Consider the following 22219-nt stretch of genomic DNA (forward strand, 5'->3'; position numbering starts at 1 on the left):
TTCCAGAGGCTCCAGCCGCAGCCCAGAGCCTCACATCTGTGGCTGTGCCCTCCCCTTGCCAGGCTGCCTCCTCCACTCCCCCCTCGCGGACAGTCAGACTTCAGCATTTTTCACATACCTCTCTCCCAACGTTTATCTTACAGCCTTGTCGATATGTGTTTATACATCCATCTCCCACACCCGCCTGAGACTGCCTCAAGGACAGGGACTAAATTTCATTTACCTTTGTATCCTGGTGCCTAGCTGAGTGCCCGGCCCAGTCCAGCGATTAAAAGCACACTGGCTTAGTTTGGACACAGGCTCTCACCCCGCTGGTGGGAATCTTCTGAAAGGGTTTCCATTTGAAAAACCAGAGATCACTTCCTTGCAGAGGTTTTCAGACTCTCTAAGCTTAGCCCCCAAGTGCAGGCACATCTCTGGCCAGTGACCAGAGGACCAGAGCAAACAGCCCAGGGCTGATCCCACGGGGCTAAATCCCGGCTGGCCCTCTGATGGAACGAGGTGGTTCCCCCAGACTCTGGACAGTGCAGACCCAGACTAGGCTCCAGGGGAACAATTGTCAGAGCCTAGGTATCCACCAGGCTGCAGGGCTCTCCCCTTCCTTATCTCTGTTGAACTCTGCCTCCGGGCATCTTTACCTTATACCTGAAAATTCTCAGAGAAAAAAAGATCTTCTCATTATTCCAAAGCCTCCCCAACTCAGGTCACAGATCTGAGACTTCCCAAGGCAGAATCTGCTGTTTCTCTAAGGTTCTCTACTCCCTTCTGCCTGGTCAAACCTTGATTATCTGCCTATTTCACCATATTTTTTTTTTCAATTGAAGGGGTTGCAAATCTCTACAGCAGTCTAGCAGATGAAGCATTTAAGAGGAGGGGAGGGTTTGATGAGGAATGAGGTAGGGATCACACTGGTGTTTTAACATTTTCTTTCCTTCAAAAACAGAAACCCCTGGCTCCCCTACTTCTTGTAGGACAGTCTCTGGCCTGGCTTTTCGAGGCCCCTGTCTACTGTCCTGGATCACCTCCGTAATTTCTCCCTGACCCAAATCCTCCGCTACACCAACCTCACCATGCCCTGCACATTCTGGCAGCCACACCTTGACTCAGGAAGTTCAGCCGGTCTGGTAATGCTCTCCCTCTTCCTGCCACATCCACATCCTGTCCATCCTTAGACCCACTTCCTCCACGGAGCCTTTCCTGGCCTCTTCAGCCCACAGCTAACTCCCCAGCTCTGACTGCGCACACTGCTTTTCTGACACTGACTACGCCCTGCCTAGCATTACCCGGAATCTTTGCACATATATGCACATCTTAGCTTCTTGGAGAGAAGGGACCTTATGATGTCGGGGTTTTGTGTTTTTTTTTTTTTATCCCCCACAATGCCTATCAGAATGCTTTATATATAGTAATATACATTTGCTGATTTGAAAAACATTAATTCTCTCCATTTTATGGCAGAGTAAACCGAGACCTACTGAAGTTAAATAATTTGCACCTAAATCACAAAGCAAGACCTTTAAAGGGAGGCACCGTATTTCATTCACTTTGTAACACTGGAGCCTGGCACGTAGTAAGCACACAGCCCATTTTCTGCTGGATAAAGGAACTGAGTCCCTCCTCTCTTCCCACACATCTTCCAGGGAGGACATACTCCTCAAATTGCTTCAAGAGGAAATAAAGGGCAGAGAAGAAAAGCATCACAGGGCCAGTCCAGAAGAAGAATGCATGATTCCTAGTCGGGCCTGGAGAAGGACAGCTTCCTGGGACTGCCCTGCAGGCACACAGCAAAGATTCAGGTCCCTGGTGTCCCTTCTCTGCCTCAAAATCCAGTGCGCATGGCCTTCTGGGAGATTCTCCCATCACCTTCCCAGAGCCAGGTCCCCAGAGGAATGAAGCAGTGCATTATCTCCTGGGAAACTAATGGAATTTGCTAGGGAGTGCTGGAGAGTTCCACCCTGGATTTAAGACCCTTAATCCTCAGGAGGTTGGCTGGCTACAAGGCCCATTTATTTCAATATGATCCCAATTTTGCTAAATGGACTCAAGGAGGGCAGAGAGGAATGAGGCTTCAGCTCCCAGAGACTAGAGGTTAATAAAAGTTGCTGGAGAAATTACATGTGGAGGGAGGGAGAAACTGGGAGCTTGGAGAGAGCTGATGGGGGAGGAGGGTGGTGGCGCAGAGACAGTGGGATGGAAAAAAAAAGAAAAATGTGATCTTCGGCAATGTCTGAGAGCTGAAACAGTTTTCATTCCGGGAGCTCAAAGAACTTAATCAGGTTGCATTGTCTGTGAATCAGTGGTAAGAAGGCATTAAGAACTGGGGCTGCAGGATGGAAAGGGACCAGAGTCACAGGATGGGGAAGCCAAGGGTTCTAACTTTCTTAACCTTATAGCGTGTGCATCTGCAGAGCACCCAAGACGAGACAAAAAGAAGTGCCTTCAAAGACTCTTCAAAGGATGGCTGCCATAGCTGGAAGGGGGATGGGACACAAAAAGCTGGCAGTGTCAATCTGGTGAATGGAAGGACTGGGTAAAGACAGAGATTTCTGTCTGTAGATGCTGGGGGTGAGACACGGCGCACATGCAAGTGCGCGTGAGGCCACGTGTGAATCTGCACGTGAATGTGGGCGCACACTCTGCACGGTGGGACTCACCGGCAGCAGTCAGGTAGAAGAGGCAGACATGCCGGTCTCCAGGGGCTTCCTCCGGGGAGTCATTCCTGAACCCCACGCCGACTTCCCTGCCTGGGTTCTAGTCCTGGCTCTGTCAGTCCTGAGATGTAGCATGTTGGACAATCTGCTTAACTTCTTTGGGTCTTTGTCCACCCGCAAAATGGAGATAACTCCTACCTTTAACAGATTACTGTTGGTACTAAATGAGCTCCTAATACATGCAAAACACAAAGGGGGTCCCTACGAAAGTGAATGGCCTTCTCTCACTTGGAGTGAATTCATTCTCTTTCCTGACTCCTGAGACTGCCTCTCCTTGGCACTGTATTTCAGGATTGAGGACATAGTGGCCTCTTTTTCCTCCACTGCTGACTATTGCCACTCCCCACGTCCCCAGCCCTTTTTCTTAACATTTAAAAAAATTTATTTTATTTTTATTTTTTGGGCAGGAATTAAGTTTATTTATTTATTATTATTTTTTTAAATGAAGGTACTAGGAAATTGAACCCAGGACCTCGTGCATGCTAAGCACGCACTCTATCACTGAGCTATGTCCCCGTCACCTAACCCTTTCCAGGTCAAAGCACCCTCCAGGACATGGCCAAGAAAAGTGGCCTGGAGGCTCTGAGAAGAAACCTGGCAGGAGCTGGTAGGTCGGGAAGGGACACAGCCTTCTCTGGATGCACGGAGAGGAACTTCCCTACCATCATCTGGAAACAGCCCCCCAAAATTGGGGTGATGGAGGAATTTGCTGCCTTCCCCCTCCCTCCAGCCCAACTTCCACACTTTAGCAAGTTATTTCAACTCCCTAGGAGTCTGTTTTCTCATCTGTGAAATGGAGAAATAATAATAATTGCCCTGCCCGCATCATAGGGTGATCATAATCTATCAAATGAGACTGTACGTGCAAATAAGTTGTTAAAATTGCAAAGCACTACACAAAATTAAAAAGGCTTTACAGGTGGGAAGAAAGGGGGTTGAGGCATCACAGACCTCCTTCTCCTGACATGAAGAGCCATAGTTACCGTTCCCACCCCTACTGAATAAACCAGATGATCATCAAAGCCAGGCAGCACGATGGATGTGGGCTAGCTGTCCAGGCTGAGCCCTGAAGGGAAGGCTGTGCGAGGCACCAGAGGGAGCCTGTCAGTGTGGGGAAGAGAAGGAAGGCCTCTTCTCCCCTCCAGAGCTGCCTCAGTTTAAGGGAGACACTGAAGTGCACGTAGCTCTGCAGGGAGGCTGCCTGGCAGTGTGGGCTTTGTAGTGAGACAATGAGTTTAAATCAGGGATCTAACAGCCCAGGTACGGCCTTGAGCAACTTAATTAAACTCAGCCTTGGTTTCCTCGTCTATAAAATGGGAGTAACGTTACCTTTACAAGGTCATCGTCAAAAGAAATGGAGCATGATGAACGTGGTGAACACACAGTAGGAATTCAGTAAGAAATCACTTTAATGCTTTGGTAGGGAGCCCACTGGCTCCTACCCTAGGGCAGGCAGGGCCTCCCTAAAGCAATTGGAATAGGCCACTCAGGACCCCAGCCAGGGACTGGACTGGACTGGGAGTTGACTGTCTTGGTTTTCTCCCCAGAACCATACACCCTACTGCCGCCCACCACCCCCAGCTCAATACTCCACTCGTCTCCTCTGCATGATTCTCCCGGAGTCAGCCTCGAACAGTACAGGGGGAGTTCCCAAGTCTGCAGCTCGTGGACCTGTAAGGCTGTGCAGAATCTTAGAAACACACACACGCTTGCAAACCTTTTGATTTGCCCAGGAAAGCACTTTTTTTACAAAGTCATTTGAGGGCAGTATTGTATCATCAAAGAAAAACCGTTCAACACCCCAAAAGGTAGAAGGACAGAACCTCAGAATAAAGGGCAGATTTTTAAAATTTGAGTGAGTTTACTTTTATGAGCACTCATTCCTTTTTCCTTAATTCTCCTTCGGCTCTGGACCAGGAAAGACCCTGGCCTGGCCCAGCATTGGTCCTGCTGGCCAGAGGGATGCCAGGCAAAGGGAGGGGGGCGGCCAGGATCTGAGGTTGGCTGGTTCCCCTATTTTCGTGGAGATACTTGACCTGTCTAAACCTCGATTTCTCATCCATGAGATGGGGATAATTAGAGACCCGATCTCAGGAGGTTGTTGTACAGATTAAATTAGATAATGTATATAAAGACATTAGCACGAGGGCTCAATAAATGATCTGTATTATTTCCAGACTGAATGCAGCCACTTCAAGGCGAGTGGCTCTCATTTCTCACAAGAGCCCTGGCTCCTTCTCCCTCGAATGTCAACCTCTTCCACTTGGCTCTCCCCTTCCCCAGACCTTTCCCGAGGTCTCCAACCTGGGGGAGGCTGGGCAGCTTCCCCTTCTGGGCCCGCCACTACCAGGTTCTTTCCATGAGAGACACCAAGCAGAGGCACTGAAACCCAGGACCAAGAATCGGGGCAGCTGGAGCAAGAAAACCGAAAGAGAATTGTAAGAAGGAGATGGGAAAAAGGCAGACAACTTGGCTACCTATCCATTCATGTCTAGCCAGGAAGTCCTAACAGAAGCATTTACTGAGCAATTCTCTCTGTGCCAGACGCTGTTCTATGCACCTGACACGGATTAACAGATCTTATTGCCATCACCACCCTATAAAATGTTGTTTCTATCCTTAACTTACAGATGAGCAAATGAGGCACAGAGAAGGCACATCCCTTGTTGAAGCTGACACCACTACCCAGCGGCCAAGGCGGGGAGTGGGTTTGGTTAGGGAGCTGGACGGGAGTCTGTGATTTAAGCACCATTTAATACTGCCTCCTTCCAACATCATAGCACTCTCATCAAATCAATCAATTGATCAGATATTTAAGGACACTTACCATGCGCGCAGCACTGTGTCAGAAACTGAAAGGATAAAAGGGAAATTAAGACTCGGTTCCCGAGAATACAAAGAGGGTCCACAGGAGTTTCCATCAGAGCACTCAGTTCTCAAGTCCCGGAGGTGAGAACCAGGGGACAAGGGTGGGTTTCCTCATCGCCAGGAGACCAGAGAACCAAAGGCAGAGCAAGACAAGCAGCCGTGCAGCCAGGGTAGCCAGCAGAAGGTGGGAAGGCCTGGAGGCCTCTTCTGCCTCCTCCTCCTGGTCCTGGGTCTTCTGGGGTCCAGGGACGTAGCCAGAGGTAATGCCAAGCACTGAATACTGGGTTCACGCCCTCCTTCTAGGTCTGAGTAGAAGGCAGAGTCCAGTCAAGGTCCAGGAGAGGGACCTGGTGTCCTGCTTTCTGCCATGTTTCCCCATGCCCCTTCCTCAACCAAGACCCTGCTCTGGGCTGGGAGGGTGGGACATCCGAAGTGTGTGTGTGCATGTGCGTGTGTGTGTGGCTCGGGGAGGGGAGAGTCCATTCCCAGCTACTCTTCTTTCCCGATTCCTGTTCTCTGCCAGGATGTAGCTGCACGCAGGCAGTTGAATACTGGGGATTTAGGAGGCCCTGGGGCCTCTTCCCTTTACTCCTCACCGCCCTGCCAAGCGGTGGCAGGGATGCTGAGGGGACCTCTGGGGGCCAAAGGGACAGATCCCCCCCCCCACTTCCACCCTCCCCTGGAGGCAGCTCCCGCCCTGAGCCGGCCTGTCATCCCACATTGCTCTGATTAGCTATAATCTTTCTTTTTCAATTTCTCCTCCCTGAGACTGGGAAGCGAGAAAATCTCCCAGAAAATGAATAAATATTTCAATTTTCGGCGCAATCAGTCTGAGGAGCCAGCGCATGATGGAAACGGGGGGAAGGATAATAGTTTTCATTTAGATAAGATACAGAAAATTATTTAGTGAAAAATGAAGATTGATGAAGCCCATTGAAATTCTTTAAAATGCGATTTTTATTTCGCTGCCTAGGCTGAACATCCCCCTCCCCTCTCCTCTCTGCTCCCCTCAATTCGACTGCCTTCTCCTCCCACCTTCTCCCCATTTCCCCGCCACCATCCCTCATGGCATGCCCCCATCTGTCTCCTCTCACTGCCCCCAGCCCTGAGGCAAGACTCTTTCATTCTAAGGATGGAGGCTGAGGAGGCGGCTCCTACCGCCTCCTCCCCAACCCTGTGAGCGTCCTAGCTTCCCTAGACCCCGACTCCTTCCCACCCTGCCTCCTCCCAGTCCTTGCCAGGCACCCTCAGGAGTGATTTCCTCTCCCCTCTTGTCTGTTCCCTCCCCCTTTTCCCCTGTGGTATCCCCTCCCCCCACCCCAAATACTTTTGCACAGTTTCTTCAGGTCTTGCTTTCACCCCTGCTGGGCGATGGGAGATGGGAGCTCAGCTAACCCTTCTTAACCCCTCCCCCTTTCCAAAGGGAGAAAGACACATAACACACTTCTCTCCGACCAGTCCTGTCCCGATTCAATCCACATGTCTCTCCTGTTTGCTAACTGCAGCTTTTGTTTCTTGAAGCTTGTTCGTATCCACGTTGCTGACCTGCTAGGGCTGCGGGAAAGGGGCAGACGCAGACGCAAACCAATGCTGACCCAGCTGACCCCTCCCCCCACCACCGTGGGCCCTCCCCCTCCCCCCCTTCTCCAGCAGCCTGGCTGAACAAAGTCAGAACTTAAGTCATCTTCCCAACTTTCTGCCAACTGGCTGGCTTGGCCTGCCAACCCCAGGGCCAGGCCTCCTTTCCTCCAGCACCACTTCCCACTCCACTCACACCAAGGATGCGCGCCCTTCCCATATCTTAAGTGTGTGTGTTTGAGGTGGGGCGGGTGCCCTACGAGGAATGATGGATCAAGACCCACCCCCACCAACTCAGCCTGGCTTTGCCTTCAGAGCCTGGGAGGGGCTTAGCAAGGAGAAAGGAGGGGACTAGCATCACACCCCACCCGTAAACATACACCCACCAGCCCAGGAAGGCAACAGAGAGCAGGGCAATGCCTGAGGGCGCTCTGTCCCAGCTGACATCCCTCTTCCCAGATTCCCCCACCACCACCCCAAAAGGAGACCACCTCCTCCATTTTGTAGTCCATACATCTCCATAGGTGTCTGCCTATATGAATGAATGTTCAAGTTTCTTTGTTTGCTGGAGGGTTGGTATCTGTACAAGGCTTTCCGTGTGTGTGTGTGTGTGTGTGTGTGTGTGTGTGTGTGTGTGTGTGTGTGTGTGTGTGTTGTGTCCTTGTACATGCCCGCCCGCATACATGTACGGTGTCTGTGAGTTCTCATATGTCTGGGTGCACGAATGTGCAAGCATGTGCCGATATGGGGGAGGAATCTGTCTTCCTCAGATGTGTCAGTGTCTTTGTGTATATGTGTCTGTCTCCGTGCGGGGATGCTCGCGGGTATGTCTGTCTCAGTAGGTGAATAGTCCGTCTCAATGTCTATGACTGCTTTTTGGTGTTTGTGTGTCAATTTCTGTGTGTCAGCTCCATTTTAGAGGGTGGGGGGAGCTAGCTCAGCAGGATTAAATCTTCCTTAGAGTCAGACCCAGGAGGCAAGAATCCACTCCCACAGACCCCAGTCGTGGTGGAGTCTGGGCCTTTGATTTCTTCAGTCCCACTGTCCCCTCCAGCCCTGCCACAGGATACATTAACAATTCTCTCTTAACCTTTCCCTCCATCTTCCAGCCTCTCCCCTGCCAGTTCCGAATAAGCCCTGGACATCAACACTTTCCTGACCCCAAGTGGGGTGTTAGCTCCCCCTCCCCCCGCAAGTGCCCCCTTCCAGATTCAGCGGGTCCGGAGCTGCCTTTGGAACTCCACTCCCGGCCCCGAGCCTCCGGGGGCAGGGGTTCAAATCCCCACCAGGGGCCCCGAGGCACCCCTCCCTTCGCTCAGAGGGGGCGGCCCCAGGCAGTCTGGAGCCGAGGCTCAGACTCAGCCCCTCGAGGGGCTGGGCTGCATGGAGTACGGGGATTCCCTCAGCTACCTCTTCGCGAGCCGAGTCCCCAGCTTTCCGCGCACCTCCCACCCCCAGAATCTGAAACCCCACCCCCTTCCCGGCCTTCCCCCGGCCAGGACCCAGGCGTCCGGACTCCCGGCCTCAGAGGGTGGAGGTCGGTAGGGCTGCCAGAGGCTCCGGAAAGGACTTTGAGCGTTCGAATCCCTTTTTCACTCCGACCCCCGGCCCTCGCGGCCCGGATTCTCCGTTCTCCCGCGCAGCCAGAGGAAACAACTTGGGCAAATCAACGGGAAACTCCTCCTCGCCAGCCCCCGCTCCTCCGCGCCCCCTCCCCCAAGGCTCCGCGCCGGGACCTAGCCCCCGCCTCGTGGCACCCGACCCCGGGGACCGACCGCGGGCCGCCGGGCACCCCCCCCCCCCAGCGCTGCCCCGGCCGGGGGCACAGATCCCGGCCCCGGGGATGGGGTAGGGGAAGCCGAGGGCAGGGGCGCGCTGCGGGAGGTGGGGGGGCTTACCTTGGGAGAAAGTATCCGAGAGAGTGAGGATCCAGACGAGGAGGCTCAGCATGCTGTCCGCCCGCCGTGCGCCCGCCAGCGGCTGGGGCCCGGAGTTGGCGAGCGAGCGAGAGCAGCGGGCTGGGGAGGAGGGGAGCCCTGGAGCCCGCCCCCCCGCCCGCCCCGCGCCCGCCCGCGCCCGCCCCTGCACACTTACACGCACACGCACACTCACTCGCGCGCACAAACTCACTTCCCTTCCCTCCGCTTCTCTTTATCTCTCCTCCCAGTCCCGTCCCTCTCCCTCTCTCTCTCCCAGTCTCTTTCCTCCCCCTCTCCCTTTGATTATTTCTCGCCTCTAGCTTTATCTCTCTGAGTCTCTCTGGATCTCTGCTCTCCCTTTCTCTCCGCTTCTCCTGCTTTCCTCTCTCCCTCCGCCGTCCCTCCTCCTGACGTCTATTCTTCCTCCGACGGCGCCTCCCTCCACAGCCCTCCCCCTGCCACCCCCCCGCCACCCCACCCCCCCGTGCGCGCGCGCACACACACAACCCTCGCTGGAACTGAGGTGGACAGGGAGCCCAGAGAGAAAGGGGTGGAGGGCAAAGGCAAAACGGGTAACTAACATGACAGTCGCGGGCGCTGGGGCAGGGACGGCGGGACCCCGGCTCACCCGCACCTCCCTCCAATTTCCATACACAACCCTGGTCCCGGGCTAGGAAAACTAGGCAGTAGGATTAGGGGGCAGGGCATGGACTAAGGACCAGCCTTTAGCCCAGGGGATGACTGTGATGGGGAAGTGTGTGTGTGTTTAGGTGTGTGTAAGCGTGTGGGAGGGATGGGGGTGGGCAGGCCGTGGTTCATAGAATCAAAAAGCAGTCGAATCCTTTTTCCCCCCCTTGTTAATTCTATACCCAGGATCTAACCCCCAGATTCCCCAAATCGGAAATTCTTAATTGACAAATGAATGCTGGGGTTGGAGAGGGATACACTCTTCCTACAAAATCCGGAGCTGAAGAATCCTAGCTGCATCTTGAGCGATCCTGGAGCCCCTGCCGGGGGCCTCACCCAGCACACAGTGGGGCCGGGCTGAGTTGGTGTCCTCAGCTGCTGGGGAGAGGTGCCGTTGACCCTTCCTTTGTTCATCCTGGGCATCTACCCATCCAGAACGAGAAAGTAGCCAACTCTTTGAAAGGCCACAAGAGTGCAGCCACAGAAGGATCTCCAAGCACCATGGAATTTGAGATCCTTTGGGGTTGAGAGATCTAGGTACTGGGAAGGGAGGGAATTCCTGGTAAGAGTGATGAGGACATTCAGTAGGGGTCTCCTCTTCCTTAAAAAGCCCAACATGGCAACCAGCTGCCATCCCAACCCCTAACCAGATGCTTCTGCTCACTTGGTTGGGGGTGCCTGGATGTCTGGGTCCTAGGGAATGAGTTGAGGAGACATAACAATTGTAGAGGGATTGCACAACTTTACCGTACTGTATTGGTCTAGAGAGGTCTCCACTTCTTTCCTCTCAGATCCTAAGTCTCTTGGGTCCCTAACACTACCCGTTAAGATTTCTGGATTTCCTCCCCTGAGTGAAGGCTCATGGCTCTCTGGTGCCCTCTGCCGGTATGAGTCAGTTACAACATCTCTTTCTTCCACAGATCCTGACGCCAGGCTGAATGGTCCAGACACATTCGCATACAGAGGACACAGGAACACAGGCAGAAACACACACAAACTCATAATCCAGGCAGAAACACACACAAACTCATAATCAGAAGCACATTCTGCACAGACCTAGAGAGTCTTCCCTATATTCGAAAATATATGAAGCACAGGCAAACACACAGTGTAAAAATAAAGAACATAACTAACCCAGAGAAATAGGAATAGAATTGCAAATCCATACAAACAGCCACACACCAATGTGCAGACACGTAAGGGCTTTTCCTCATCCATTAATCATGCTTTCTGCAGATATTTCTTCAGCATCTGTTTATGTTCCAGTCACAATTCTAGGCCTTGGAGATAGAACAATGAAAAAGTTTTCTTTGTTTTTTGTTTGTTTGTTTGTTTAAGTCCCTCCTCCAGAGTGTTCCATTCTGGAGAGCAAGAAGAAGCAGTAGAAAAATAGAAAATACACCAGGTTGTAGTAAGTTCACATTTGAGAGACAAATAAAGCAGGATGCAATGAATAGGGAGTGGGTGGGAGGGAGGAATTTCTGCTCTTACAGGTAGTCAGGGAAAGCTGCTCTGGTAAAGTGACATTTAAGCAGAGACCTGAAGGAATTGAGAGACTTGGGTGTTCAAGCATCTGAGGGGATAATGTAGCAGGTAGGTGGAGACAGCAAGTACAAGGGCCCTGCGGTAAGGGTGTTCTTGGAAGATCATTGAGGCAGCCTTTTCTCCTTTTCATTCTGCATAGAAAGGAGGCTCAGGGTGATATGATTTAGGAAAATGTTTAGAAGAAAAAGTCCAAAGCAAGAGAAGAGAATATTCTTACTTTAGTGAGTGCTTTTTGCTCACCTTTCAGCTTCTGGTGTTCAGGTTGGACGTCTGATTCTCAGTGAGATTGGGTTATCAAAGCTATACTCTTATTTTACCTAGAAACCCTAGCAACAGAGAAGCCTAATTTCTCCACATCCTTAACAACCAAAGCAGTAATCTCACCTCCCTCTCCTGGTCCCTTAACTTTCCTTCCCCTACCCCCTCCCTTTAATCTCTAATTCTTACCAGCCCCATTCAGAGCAAACACACTTCTCCAGAACCCTGTGCACAAAAGCCACTCAACATCCCAGATCTGAGAGCTTAAGATTGATCCCGACTCCAGCCAGGACCCCAATACCACCTGTGTATTAGAACCTCCTGAGGGGCTTTAAAAAAAAAAAAAGTGCCTTGGCCTCATTCCCAAAGCTTAATTGTTCTGGGGTGAAGCCCCAAGCATCAAGAATTTAAAACATCTCCCCAGGTCATTCTGATGGGAGGCAAGGGATGAGGACCACTGAGCTAAGCAAGCCCCTACTTCCCAGCCACTGCCCTCAACCAGCTCACACACTGTGAGATGCTGCACCGTCCTCCCTCCACCAGCAGTCCTGCTTAGTGCCGATCCAGCACCCCCTCCCCTCCTTCCAGGGAGAACCCTGATTAAGCTCTCCTCACTTGCCTCCATTCTCATCTCTCTCAGACTAATGTTCACAATTCTGTCTAATTGGGTTAACCAAGCCTACTGGAGTTTAATCACATAACTCTCATCAAACTGGGGGTATCCTGGGGCTGGGTTCCCAGAATCAGGCTGATGTTCCTGGAGGCAAAGCCTGTGTCTTTTCCATGGGACTAGACCTTCTCCCCACCCCAGGACAGGATATCTGCCTCCCCTGTCAAACCTGGGGCTCCTTCATGGCGAGGGCTATGCATGTCCCTTCAGTCTGGAGCTCCCCAAGGGCAAGTAAAAAGCTGGTACCCCTCTGCCCATCAGAGAGGCAGCAGAGTAGTTGAAAGCACGGAAACCAGCCCGAGGGGCTCCTAATCCAGGTTCTGCCCTTTACTTTCTGCCTGACCTTGGGCAGCTTATTTACCTCCCCTCCCTAATCCTTGGTTTCTTCCTCTGAAAACAGAGATAATGATAATACTTACTTTATGGGATGGTTATGAGGATGAAATGGGTCAATATCCACAGAGCTCTCAGAACCAGTGCTGGGCACGCAGTGAGCCGGAAATGCTAGCTGTGATTATTTTCAGTTTGGGAGCTCCCCAAGGCAGGGACCTTTCCAGCCTTCCTCCTGCTGGATTAGTCTTCATCCCCATGCGCAGGGCCTGCCCAGAGAGAAGCGGGCAGGCTTAATCCCTAAGGACGCTACTTCACCCAGAAAAAGAGAGAGAAGCAGCCAAAGGTTATGTATGGAGTTAAGAGAAATATTCATAATTTTCTGAGCACAAAAGCAGAGAGATCAAGGGGTCAGCGAGTGAGCAGGAAGGCAATTTATGACCATCAGCAGGAGAAGCCACCCTGAGAGACGAAAATGAATTCTTTGTCTCAATGAAGACGAAGAACAGAACAATTCTATAAATTGTCCTCTTTCCCCCTCAAGGGGGCGGGGTATGGTGTTCCTGCTGCTCACCAGAGACGCAAAAGGGAAAGGCCAAGATCCTGATTTTCAGCCTGGAAAATAACCCTGACCGGAAAGGAAACCGTGAGTCCCCAAGGGCGAGGAGGTGCCAGAGGTCACCATGCCCCTCCCTCCCCCTGCTGCAGGGACTATGGCCCAGAGCACTGAGAGATGCTCCCCTTCCTCCAAAGTCCTCCCAGCAAAGGGGCTTGTCCTCATTCCTCCTCCACTTCTGTGTCTTACAGCCCACGTGGCTGTGTAAGTCCTTCCAGATATAAGGCTTTGGGCTTTCCTGCTGCTATACCAGTCCATTTTCTCTCCTCCTTTTCCTTCAGATGCCTAGCTTTTGAGATATATGAGAATCAGAGCAGAGACACAGGACAGTCTTAATGGTGATGGGGAAAGATTCAAATCTGCCCCGTGAGGGTGGCAGTGGGGGCAGGGAGAAGAGCAGCAGCTGCTGAAGTGCCCTGACTGCTCCTTAAAGGTCCTTCCGAGGAGGGTGGACCCAGGGACTGGGCTCCTTGGATGGGGCGTGGGTGTCAGGGGGTGTCTGAGGGAGCAGTGCTGCCAGTGAAGCAAATGACTAAAGGCTAAGACCTCAGAAGGGACCGTCTACTGAAGCGGCGTGTCCAACATATTTGGGGAGAGGTTTGGATAGGCTGAAGCTGCCCCAAGGCAGGGGCCTTGAAAGGACTGACCTTGGAAAAGACAAGCTCCCAGGGTGTGTTTACCGCGCACCAGCCTCGCCTGAGAGCAACTGTGGTCCGTTCCTTCCCACTCATCTCAGCCCTCTCTTTCTCAGTGTTTCACATTCCAGCTCCAACATGGGGAGACAATTTGTGCTAAATGGACCAGTTATCTCTTATTAGGTTTAATGAGGATTTCATTGCCTCGGCTCACAAGGATTGGAAGATTCCTGCTTCAAATGAGCAGCCTGGTTGGGAAGATCAGCTTAGAGAAAGATAAGAGGGATCAGGGGCCCCAGGCAGGGGCACGGAGGTGGGGAGTGGGTGTGGGTGTGGGCGCGGAAAAGGGGAGAGGGGGGATTGACTTAATTAGGAAAAAGTAGAAAGTAATGTGAACTAATGACTCAAACGCCAGGCTTCAGAACCAGATGAAGCCCCTGACCACGTGAAGTCCGCTCCCTTTTGAGATGGTGAAACGATCTGTAAAGGTGACAAAGTAAGTTATAGTGATGGTGGGGCTGGGACCAGAAGCCGGGCCTCTTGCTTCTTGGGCAAGATTCACCCACGTGTCTTGCTAACATCAGCCTTCCCAGCCCCGCACCCAGACTCATTCCGGGTGCTTTTATCAGCAAAGGCACCACATATGTCCTGTGGGTACCTGAAAATCAGAGAATCAAGTGGGCAGAAGGTGCGGATGCTCAGGGGAAGGGAGTCTCTCATTTTCCTTTGGCCCTTGGTTTCAGTTTCCTTGGCTCTTATTCCCAAGCCCACAGTCTCCTGACCCTTAGCATCCCCTAGTGCTTCTTCAGAGACCTAAAACCACTCAGCATTAGATCTATTTAGTGTCAGGACGGGCTGCGAGAATGGTGGTTTATGTTTGCATCCAAGCTAGATATGAGATCAAGCTGGCAGCTAAGATTATGGCCTGAAGTTGTATTAAGGTCAGTGAACATCATGGCAGGTTTAAAGGTGAAGTTGAATAAAGTTCACATGAATGGAAATATAAGAATTAGGCTTAAACAAAAAGTTTTCTCTGTATAGCACAGGGAACTATATTCAGTATCTTGTAGTAACTGATAATGAGAAAGAATATGAAAAGGAATGTATATATATATGTATATGTATGACTGAAACATTATGCTGTACACCAAAAATTGACCCAACATTGTAAACTGACTCTACTTCAATTTAAAAAAAAAAGAGTTACGCTTACTTAACTCTTATTATAAAAGGGGCCACAAACTTAAAGCACAACCCTTAACAATGTCACTCCAGCCCTAATAACACCAGTAGAGGCTTGCTAAGGGCTTGGGTTAAGATTAATTGATTAGTTTGTTCACCCATTCGTCCATCCCTTCATCTCACAAACACATATTAAAAGCTGACCCTGTGCCCAGGCACTAGGCTAAGGACTTAGGACATACAGGTGAATAAAACACGCCCCTTGTTCTCCTGGAGCTACACCTAGCAGGAAGGATGGACAGATGGCTACAACTGAGCTGGGAGGTGCAGAGGTAGAGAAATGCCCATTTCTCTAAGAGTGCAGAGCATGAGTTACTGAACTTGGCCTGGAGACACCAAGGAAAGTTTCCTAGAGTCAAGTATTGAGAATTAGGATCTTCAAAGTCTGAAATGTGGCCTTAGGTAGGACAGTTCCCCTCTCTGGGCCTCAGTTTCCCGCTAGCTCCGACGGCCCCATGGTACCTTTGTCATGTTCACCTCTGCTAAGGTGCTAAGGAGTCTGAGTCTGTCCCCAGGAGATGCCTGCCGAGCGTTCCACGGGAGCATGCATGGGGCGTGCTGTAGAGACCCCCCTGACTGAAAACTGCTTCTTGAAACTCTTGAGGCTCATTTCCAGGCAGGATTCTTCCTGAGATCCAGGGTCAGGGACCCACTCCCCAACTCCCTGCACATGACCTGGTGGGCCTTCTTACATGAGACAGCCGTGCTCCAGGCCCCAGTGTCCCCCTCTTCCCACCGGCTTCCCATTTCCTGTGCCAGGGAACAGGCCTAGCGGTGGCTGCCAGGCAGGGTCTGGCTGCTGGTTTTGGTGGCATTTCCTAAATGGACAGATGGAGAATGTTGATTTAATGTCCCTCCAGTGCCTCTATTCCAGCTTCCAAAACACAGCCAGCAATAAGGCCCTGGCATCCAGCCCTCCTCTGTCAGGCCCTGGTGGTTTCCCCTCCTTCCTGAGCCTCCATCTTCCTCCAGCCCCCTCCCCATGTCCTCCCCACATCCAGCCTGTGTCTAGGCTTTGGGACTAGATCTAGGGGAAAGTAAATCCAGAGGAAACATTTGTTCCCCGGTGACAAAGGACAAAACAAGAGAAACCTGGCTCCTCCTTCAGTGGTCCTTTCAAGAGGCACCACCTGAGAGTAGGATGGTGCTTGCCAGGGGACAGGGGAGAAGAAAGAGGGGCTATTAGTCAAAAGGTACAAAGTTTCAGTTATACAAGAGGCGTAAACCCCAGCGCCGACAGTTAATGCTGCACTGTATACTTAAACGTTTGTTAAGAGAGTAAATCTTACGTTAAATGTTCTTATCACAAAATAAAATCATAATAATACATAAAAAGAGGCAGAAAGAAATATTTGGAGGTGATGGGTATTTTTGGCATAGATGATTTTAATAGGTAGTGGTATGTTTTTGGCATAGAGGGTTGCATAGATGGTAATGGTTTCATGGATGAACGGTTATTTCCAAACTCACCAAGTTGTATACATTAAATATGTGCAGCTTTTGGTACGTCAATCATACCTCAATAATGTGATTTTTTTTTTTTTTTTTTTTTTTTTAAGAATGGCACCAGCCTCCATCCTGTTGTTTAAACAAAGACCTGCTGGTGGTACCTGACTGCTCTTTCTTCCTCTCCGTCCATACTCGATCTGCCTCCAATTCCTGTTAGTTGTTATTTCCAAGGGAGTTAGTTACTTTCAATTCCTTCCATCTCCACTGCCACCACCTTGGTCCAGGCTACATCATCTCCTGCCTGGGCCAGCAGCAACAGCCTCTTGGCTGTTCTCTGCAGTTCTGTTTGTCTGCAGCCCCAACGATCTTTCTCAAGCTCAGATTTGACTACCTCATTCCCCTCCTTAAAACTCGTCGGTGACTCCATTGCCCCGTGGATCAGACCCAGAATCTTCCCATTAGGTACCAGAGCCTGCTTGGGACGGATCTGCCTTGCCTCCCAGCCTCACTCCTCCCCACACTCCCTCTTGCCCCTTACACCCCAGCTCCAACAGTCTTCGAGTTTGGGGAACTGGCCACATATCTTTCATCACTGGGGCCTCCACACACCCTGTTCTTTTGCCTGCACCTTTTGCCTTTTCCACCCTGGGCCCTACCCATGCCTTATCCCCTAGGCTAAGTCCTCCTCATCCCTCAGACCTCATGGTGACTGCCACTTCCCCATGGAAGCCTCTCTAATCCCCCCAAACTGTTTAGATCACCTTGTTCTTGCCTTCAAGCACCCTCTGTTTTCAATGGCAGCACTGATCACACTTGTAATTAGATATTCAATGTCTGTATCATCATTTTCCACGCTGGATCATAAGCCCTGTATGTAGAGACTTCCAGTACTGTTTACTGCTGTCACCATAGTGCCTGCACATAGCAGGCTCTTAGGACTGAGGGAAAGAGAGAGATGGTCCCTCTTCGGAATTCTACAAAGGATATCCTGGAGTAGTGAAGGGGAATAGGTTCCATTTAACAAAGTACAGAGCCAGCGGGCTAGCAGTTAGACTAGAAGGGGAACTTCCCCACTAGGTAGGCATTTAGTAAGTCCCAGTAAATCATCCTTCCAGGCCAGAAGAAAAAGAGGAGAAATGACATGTAAGTTTATCTTCTCTTGTTCAGAGTGAGTGTGTGGGGGGGAGACACATATTACCTCGAATGTGCAAAAAAAAAAAAAAAAAAGAATCCCAGGGAACAGTGAGCAAAGCTATAAATACAGCCAAGCGCTGGATGACATCACCTGAGCACAGTGCGGCGATTTATGGCCGAGTCACACAGCCCTAAAGTGTATTTATAACAGTGTAACTCACTAGTGCTTCTCCCTGCCTGCCTGCCCTCCCTCGTTCTCCTGTTCCATGGTGGCCATGGTTTTGCTGGCCGGGCCAGCAAACAGGGTGGCTGGGCTGGGCCCCTGCACTGAGGGTACCAGGATGCTCTGAAGACTGGAGCTGTCTCGCCAAAAACATGCATTCAAAACCCTGCTGCAGTTTCCGTACGCTAGTGAGTCGTGAACAAAAGACGCGCAAGGCCTCCCTGGCCTTCACTTACCTTTGGGCTCCGAGGGCAGCTTTACCCACTCACGCCACGTGGTCCCTAATCTCCACTGAGTTTCCCCAGATGGCCCCTGGGTGTTTACCCCCTTGTGCCTTTGCTCATGCTTCGCCCTCCATGGGGTACATTTTCTGCAGTCAGAATGGCTCCTTCAAGGACCACTTCAGACGCAGCGCTGGCCCTGAGCTGCCCAGTGGGGTGATGTGCCTTTTGGTTCCCTCTTCCCAGCACCGTCACCTCTGCGCTCTCCGTTCCTCCAGGCCACCGTTCACGGGGCTAAGCTTGCACGCACACACCTTGTTTCCACCTCAGGCTGTGAGTGCTTTCCCCACACATCCCAATTCCTCTCTCAGGGTCTGCTCAAGACCTGCCGCATGGCAGAAGCTCTGAGAATATTTGTTCAATCAAATATCCATCCCTTCTGTGAACCTCGTCTCCCTCGAGCATCTAAAGCATGTCCAGCACGGAGCTAGAAGCTGTACCAGCATGATTTTCAATCCTCATATGACAAGAAGGGCGCCACCATCCCTGCTGCTGTGTAGGGGGATTGAGGCAGAGAGAGGTTAAGCAGCTTGCCCAAAGGCACACAGCAAGTAAATGCGACCATAGGACTCTCAACTAGAATGTCAAAATCTACCATGTTTGTTCTACTCCTGGAGACCTTGGGCTGTGCATTCTCTAGCCTGGGTCCTTTCCTTTCTTTTCTTTCTTTCTTTCTTTTTTATTTTTTTAAAGGATTTTAAATTTGTATTTATTTGTTTATTTTTATTAATGAAGGTACTGGGGATTGAACCCAGGACCTCGTGCTGGTTTCTATCTACTATTACAGGATTTTCATTCGCTTCTCAAAGACACTACACGCAGTCAGCTGACAGCCTGCCTCTTCACAGATGGTTCCAGTGTGGCTTGCTCAGATGCTAGGATTATCAAAGTGGGGTTTTCTGAGGAGGCTGGTCAGAGAATCACTGCTTTGAAAGAAGAAGCCCCTGGTCCTGTCTTTGTTCTGGGGGCCTACCCCTCCCCTGCCTCATTTCCACCGGGAAAGGAAAACTCAACACCAGCAAGAGGGACGGAGAAATACACAGTCAGCCGGCAGCCACCCGCTGCTCGGGACACAGGCTCTCCTTTGCATCCTCCCCACCTCAGCGTCTGGGTCTTCGTGGGTGATTTCACCACCACCTCTACGTAGAGTCTAAATGGAAAGAGAACTGAGATCCTCCCTCTCACAACCAAACCACCAAATGCTTGCCTCAGGGAAAGTGGGAACTAGAAATTACCCCAGGTGGCTGGGGAGTAGGGTGTGGGTGGTGTGGCTCATGGTCTCTGGGACCGTGGGGGAAGCAAATGAGAGCAAACCAGAAAAATTGTGTCTTCCCAACTCATCCTCAGCTAGGTCGCTAGCATGAGGCTCAAAGCACTGAATAAAATCCAAAATATTTACCAAGCAGAGTGAGGTTGTTGAAAACTGCTGTTAGTATTATCAATAATTCTCATCTCTTCTCTCATTGCTCAGAATTGGAAAGTGACTAACAACAATGCTGAGTCCCTGCAGAAGTCTCCCCCAACTCCACCTCCTCACGCAGGCCACTTGCGACTCCAAATTTGGCTGCAGAATCCAGCACATTCATTCCCCGTGTGACAGCCATGTGGATTGAAAGAAGTTTGCCTTTGGTGATATAGACTCTTTCTTGAAGCTCTATCCCACAATCTCGAGAGCTCTCCCACTGCTCTAAACTTCCCTTGGTGAATGAGTTTATCCTAAAATGTGAGGGACTCCTTATCTTCCCTCCGCCCACCTCCCTGACCCAGACATATTTTATTTCATTTTAATTAATTAATTAATTTTTATTAAAGTATAGTTGATTTACAATGTTGGGTTAATCTCTGGTGAACAGCACAGTGATTCAGTTATACACACATATATATATTCTTTTTCATATTTTTTTCCATTATAGGTTACTACGAGATATTGAATATAGTTCCTTGTGCTAAAGAGTAGGACCTTACTGTTTATCTATTTTATATATAATAGTTAGTAGCTGCAAATCCTAAACTCCTAATTTATCCCCTGCCTACCTCCCCACCCCCCGTAACCATAAGTTTGTTTTCTATGTCTGTGAGTGTGTTTCTGTTTTATAAAAAAAGTTCATTTGTGTCATTTGTTTAGATTCCACATATAAGTGATATCATATGGTATCTGTCTTCCTCTTTCTGGCTTACTTCACTTAGTATAATAATCTCTAGGTCCATCTACATAAATTTTAAAAGAGAGCTAGCACTGGGGCAATGTTTTAACAAAAGAAATACATTTCTGACAGTGCAGTTATAGACATTTTGATACTCAATAAGGAGGCATTTTGGGGGTACTATAGAGAAAACTTTTAGAGCCCATAAAATTATATCTAGCCCAAGAATCTACAGCTAGGGGCAGACTTACCATGAAGTTAATGCTTACTTGCTCAAGGCCCTTCTAAGGCCCTTCTAAGTCCCTGGGTGGCACCCAGCCAGGGCATTCATGTGGTTCTGCATAAAAAATGCAAGGGTAAAACATGGTAATTGCAATTGATTGTTGTTTCTTTTCATTATAACTTCCCCTCCATCCCACCTCCCCTCATGTCAGGTGACAGAGAAGCCATGGGCATTCTGGGGGTCTGGCTAAGTGGAAACTGAGTTGGGAGTATATTTAGGGTGGATAAAGTGTTCGAAATGTATGGAGCCAGAAGCTAGTCCATGGAAAATTCTTCTACCCACCTGACATGTAATATTGCAAGTGGTGGGTTTAGTGCTCATGAGTGCTTTGTCAAAAATGAAAGTTCTTTCCTGTCAGGAATATGCCTAAATGATGTAGTGCATGAATTATAAATACACCATACAAAAATGTTTCCCTTGTATCTGTATATGAAATTATTGAATATAAATTATTCTGACATTAAAAAGGGAACTGTAACACAAAACTCAGATTATCCTCAAAGACATAATGCATTAAGAAGAAAAGATAGATCTCTAACAGGCTCTGAGATTGTTTAATAATTCAATTAATGAAGAAAAGTAACTCATATACTTACATTGGAAAAAGTTTTAAATTTCTCGGTGATTTGATGAAGATAATATAAAACTCATAATGGGTCTCAACAATGAGGACAAACTGGGTAATAATGACTGGCGTCCTTTATAAGAAGTATTTACAATTAGTTACAACATAAGAAAATGGGAAATCTTACAGCTCAATTATTTTTTTTTAAAGTGTATAGATCTTTTTGTTTCTCAAAAATGACAACAATCCTAAAAGTGTATGTGGTATTACCAATAGCAGTTTCAAAGTTGAAAGACACTTTTAAAGACTATCAAAAATAAAAAGATAAATTCTGATCAACTATGTTAGAAGAAAACTGAATTACCTTCTGTTCTCTCTATAAAAAACATTGCAAACTCATTATGAGGAATCAATCAAAGGGTATGCAGCCAAAAAAAGCAGAAAAAATATTGTACGGGTATGTCAAGCAGTTAATTAACAAAAATGATTATAATATTTTTCTGAATTTTTAATGATTTTTGATTTGCCAACTTTTTGAAGTTTGTTACTTGTTATGAATCCTTTTCTCATTTTGAAAATACATTTTTCACTTCTGTACCTACTTTTGCATTTTTAATTTTGTATTCTTTTCCTTTAAGGAAGCCCCCCCACCAAAAAAACCAAACAAACAAAAGTATAAGCTTCAGGCCCCATAAAATTGGTTTTGTCTCTGTCCACAGCATTGGCATTTTATTAAAAAAAATAATAATAATAAATAACCGCGATAAGGATGGCATGACTTTCCCTGAAGTTTACTACGTGCCTGCATTATTCCAAGTGCTTTACTATGAATTATCTTGTTTACTCCTCTCTTAATAACTTGTTTCCTCCATTGGAAACTACTTGTTTCCTCCATTTTACAGATGAAGGAACTAAAAAGTCCCAGAGATGTTAGGTAACCTGCCCAAGGTTGCTCAGCTGGGAGGCTGCAAAGCCTGGATACAACCCAGAAGCTGGTGTCCTGTTTCTCACGATCTAAGTCCTGTTTCCCACGCCTTCCCTGACTCCAGAGGGAAGCTAAGTTCCCAGACTCCACTGCTTG

General features: G+C 49.4%; 1 protein-coding gene across 1 annotated transcript in view; it reads right to left on the reverse strand.

Moving 5' to 3' along the window:
* KIRREL1 (kirre like nephrin family adhesion molecule 1) overlaps positions 1 to 9268 on the reverse strand; it is a 97917-nt gene extending 88649 nt beyond the window's left edge. The window contains 1 exon segment of the mRNA XM_032463962.1: positions 9056 to 9268. Within this exon segment, the coding sequence (XP_032319853.1) occupies positions 9056 to 9107 (52 nt within the window). The 5' untranslated portion in view covers positions 9108 to 9268.
* Positions 9269 to 22219: the final 12951 nt, after the last annotated feature.

The sequence above is a fragment of the Camelus ferus genome, chromosome 21 (assembly GCF_009834535.1).
Source record: "Camelus ferus isolate YT-003-E chromosome 21, BCGSAC_Cfer_1.0, whole genome shotgun sequence".
Lineage (NCBI taxonomy): Eukaryota > Metazoa > Chordata > Mammalia > Artiodactyla > Camelidae > Camelus > Camelus ferus.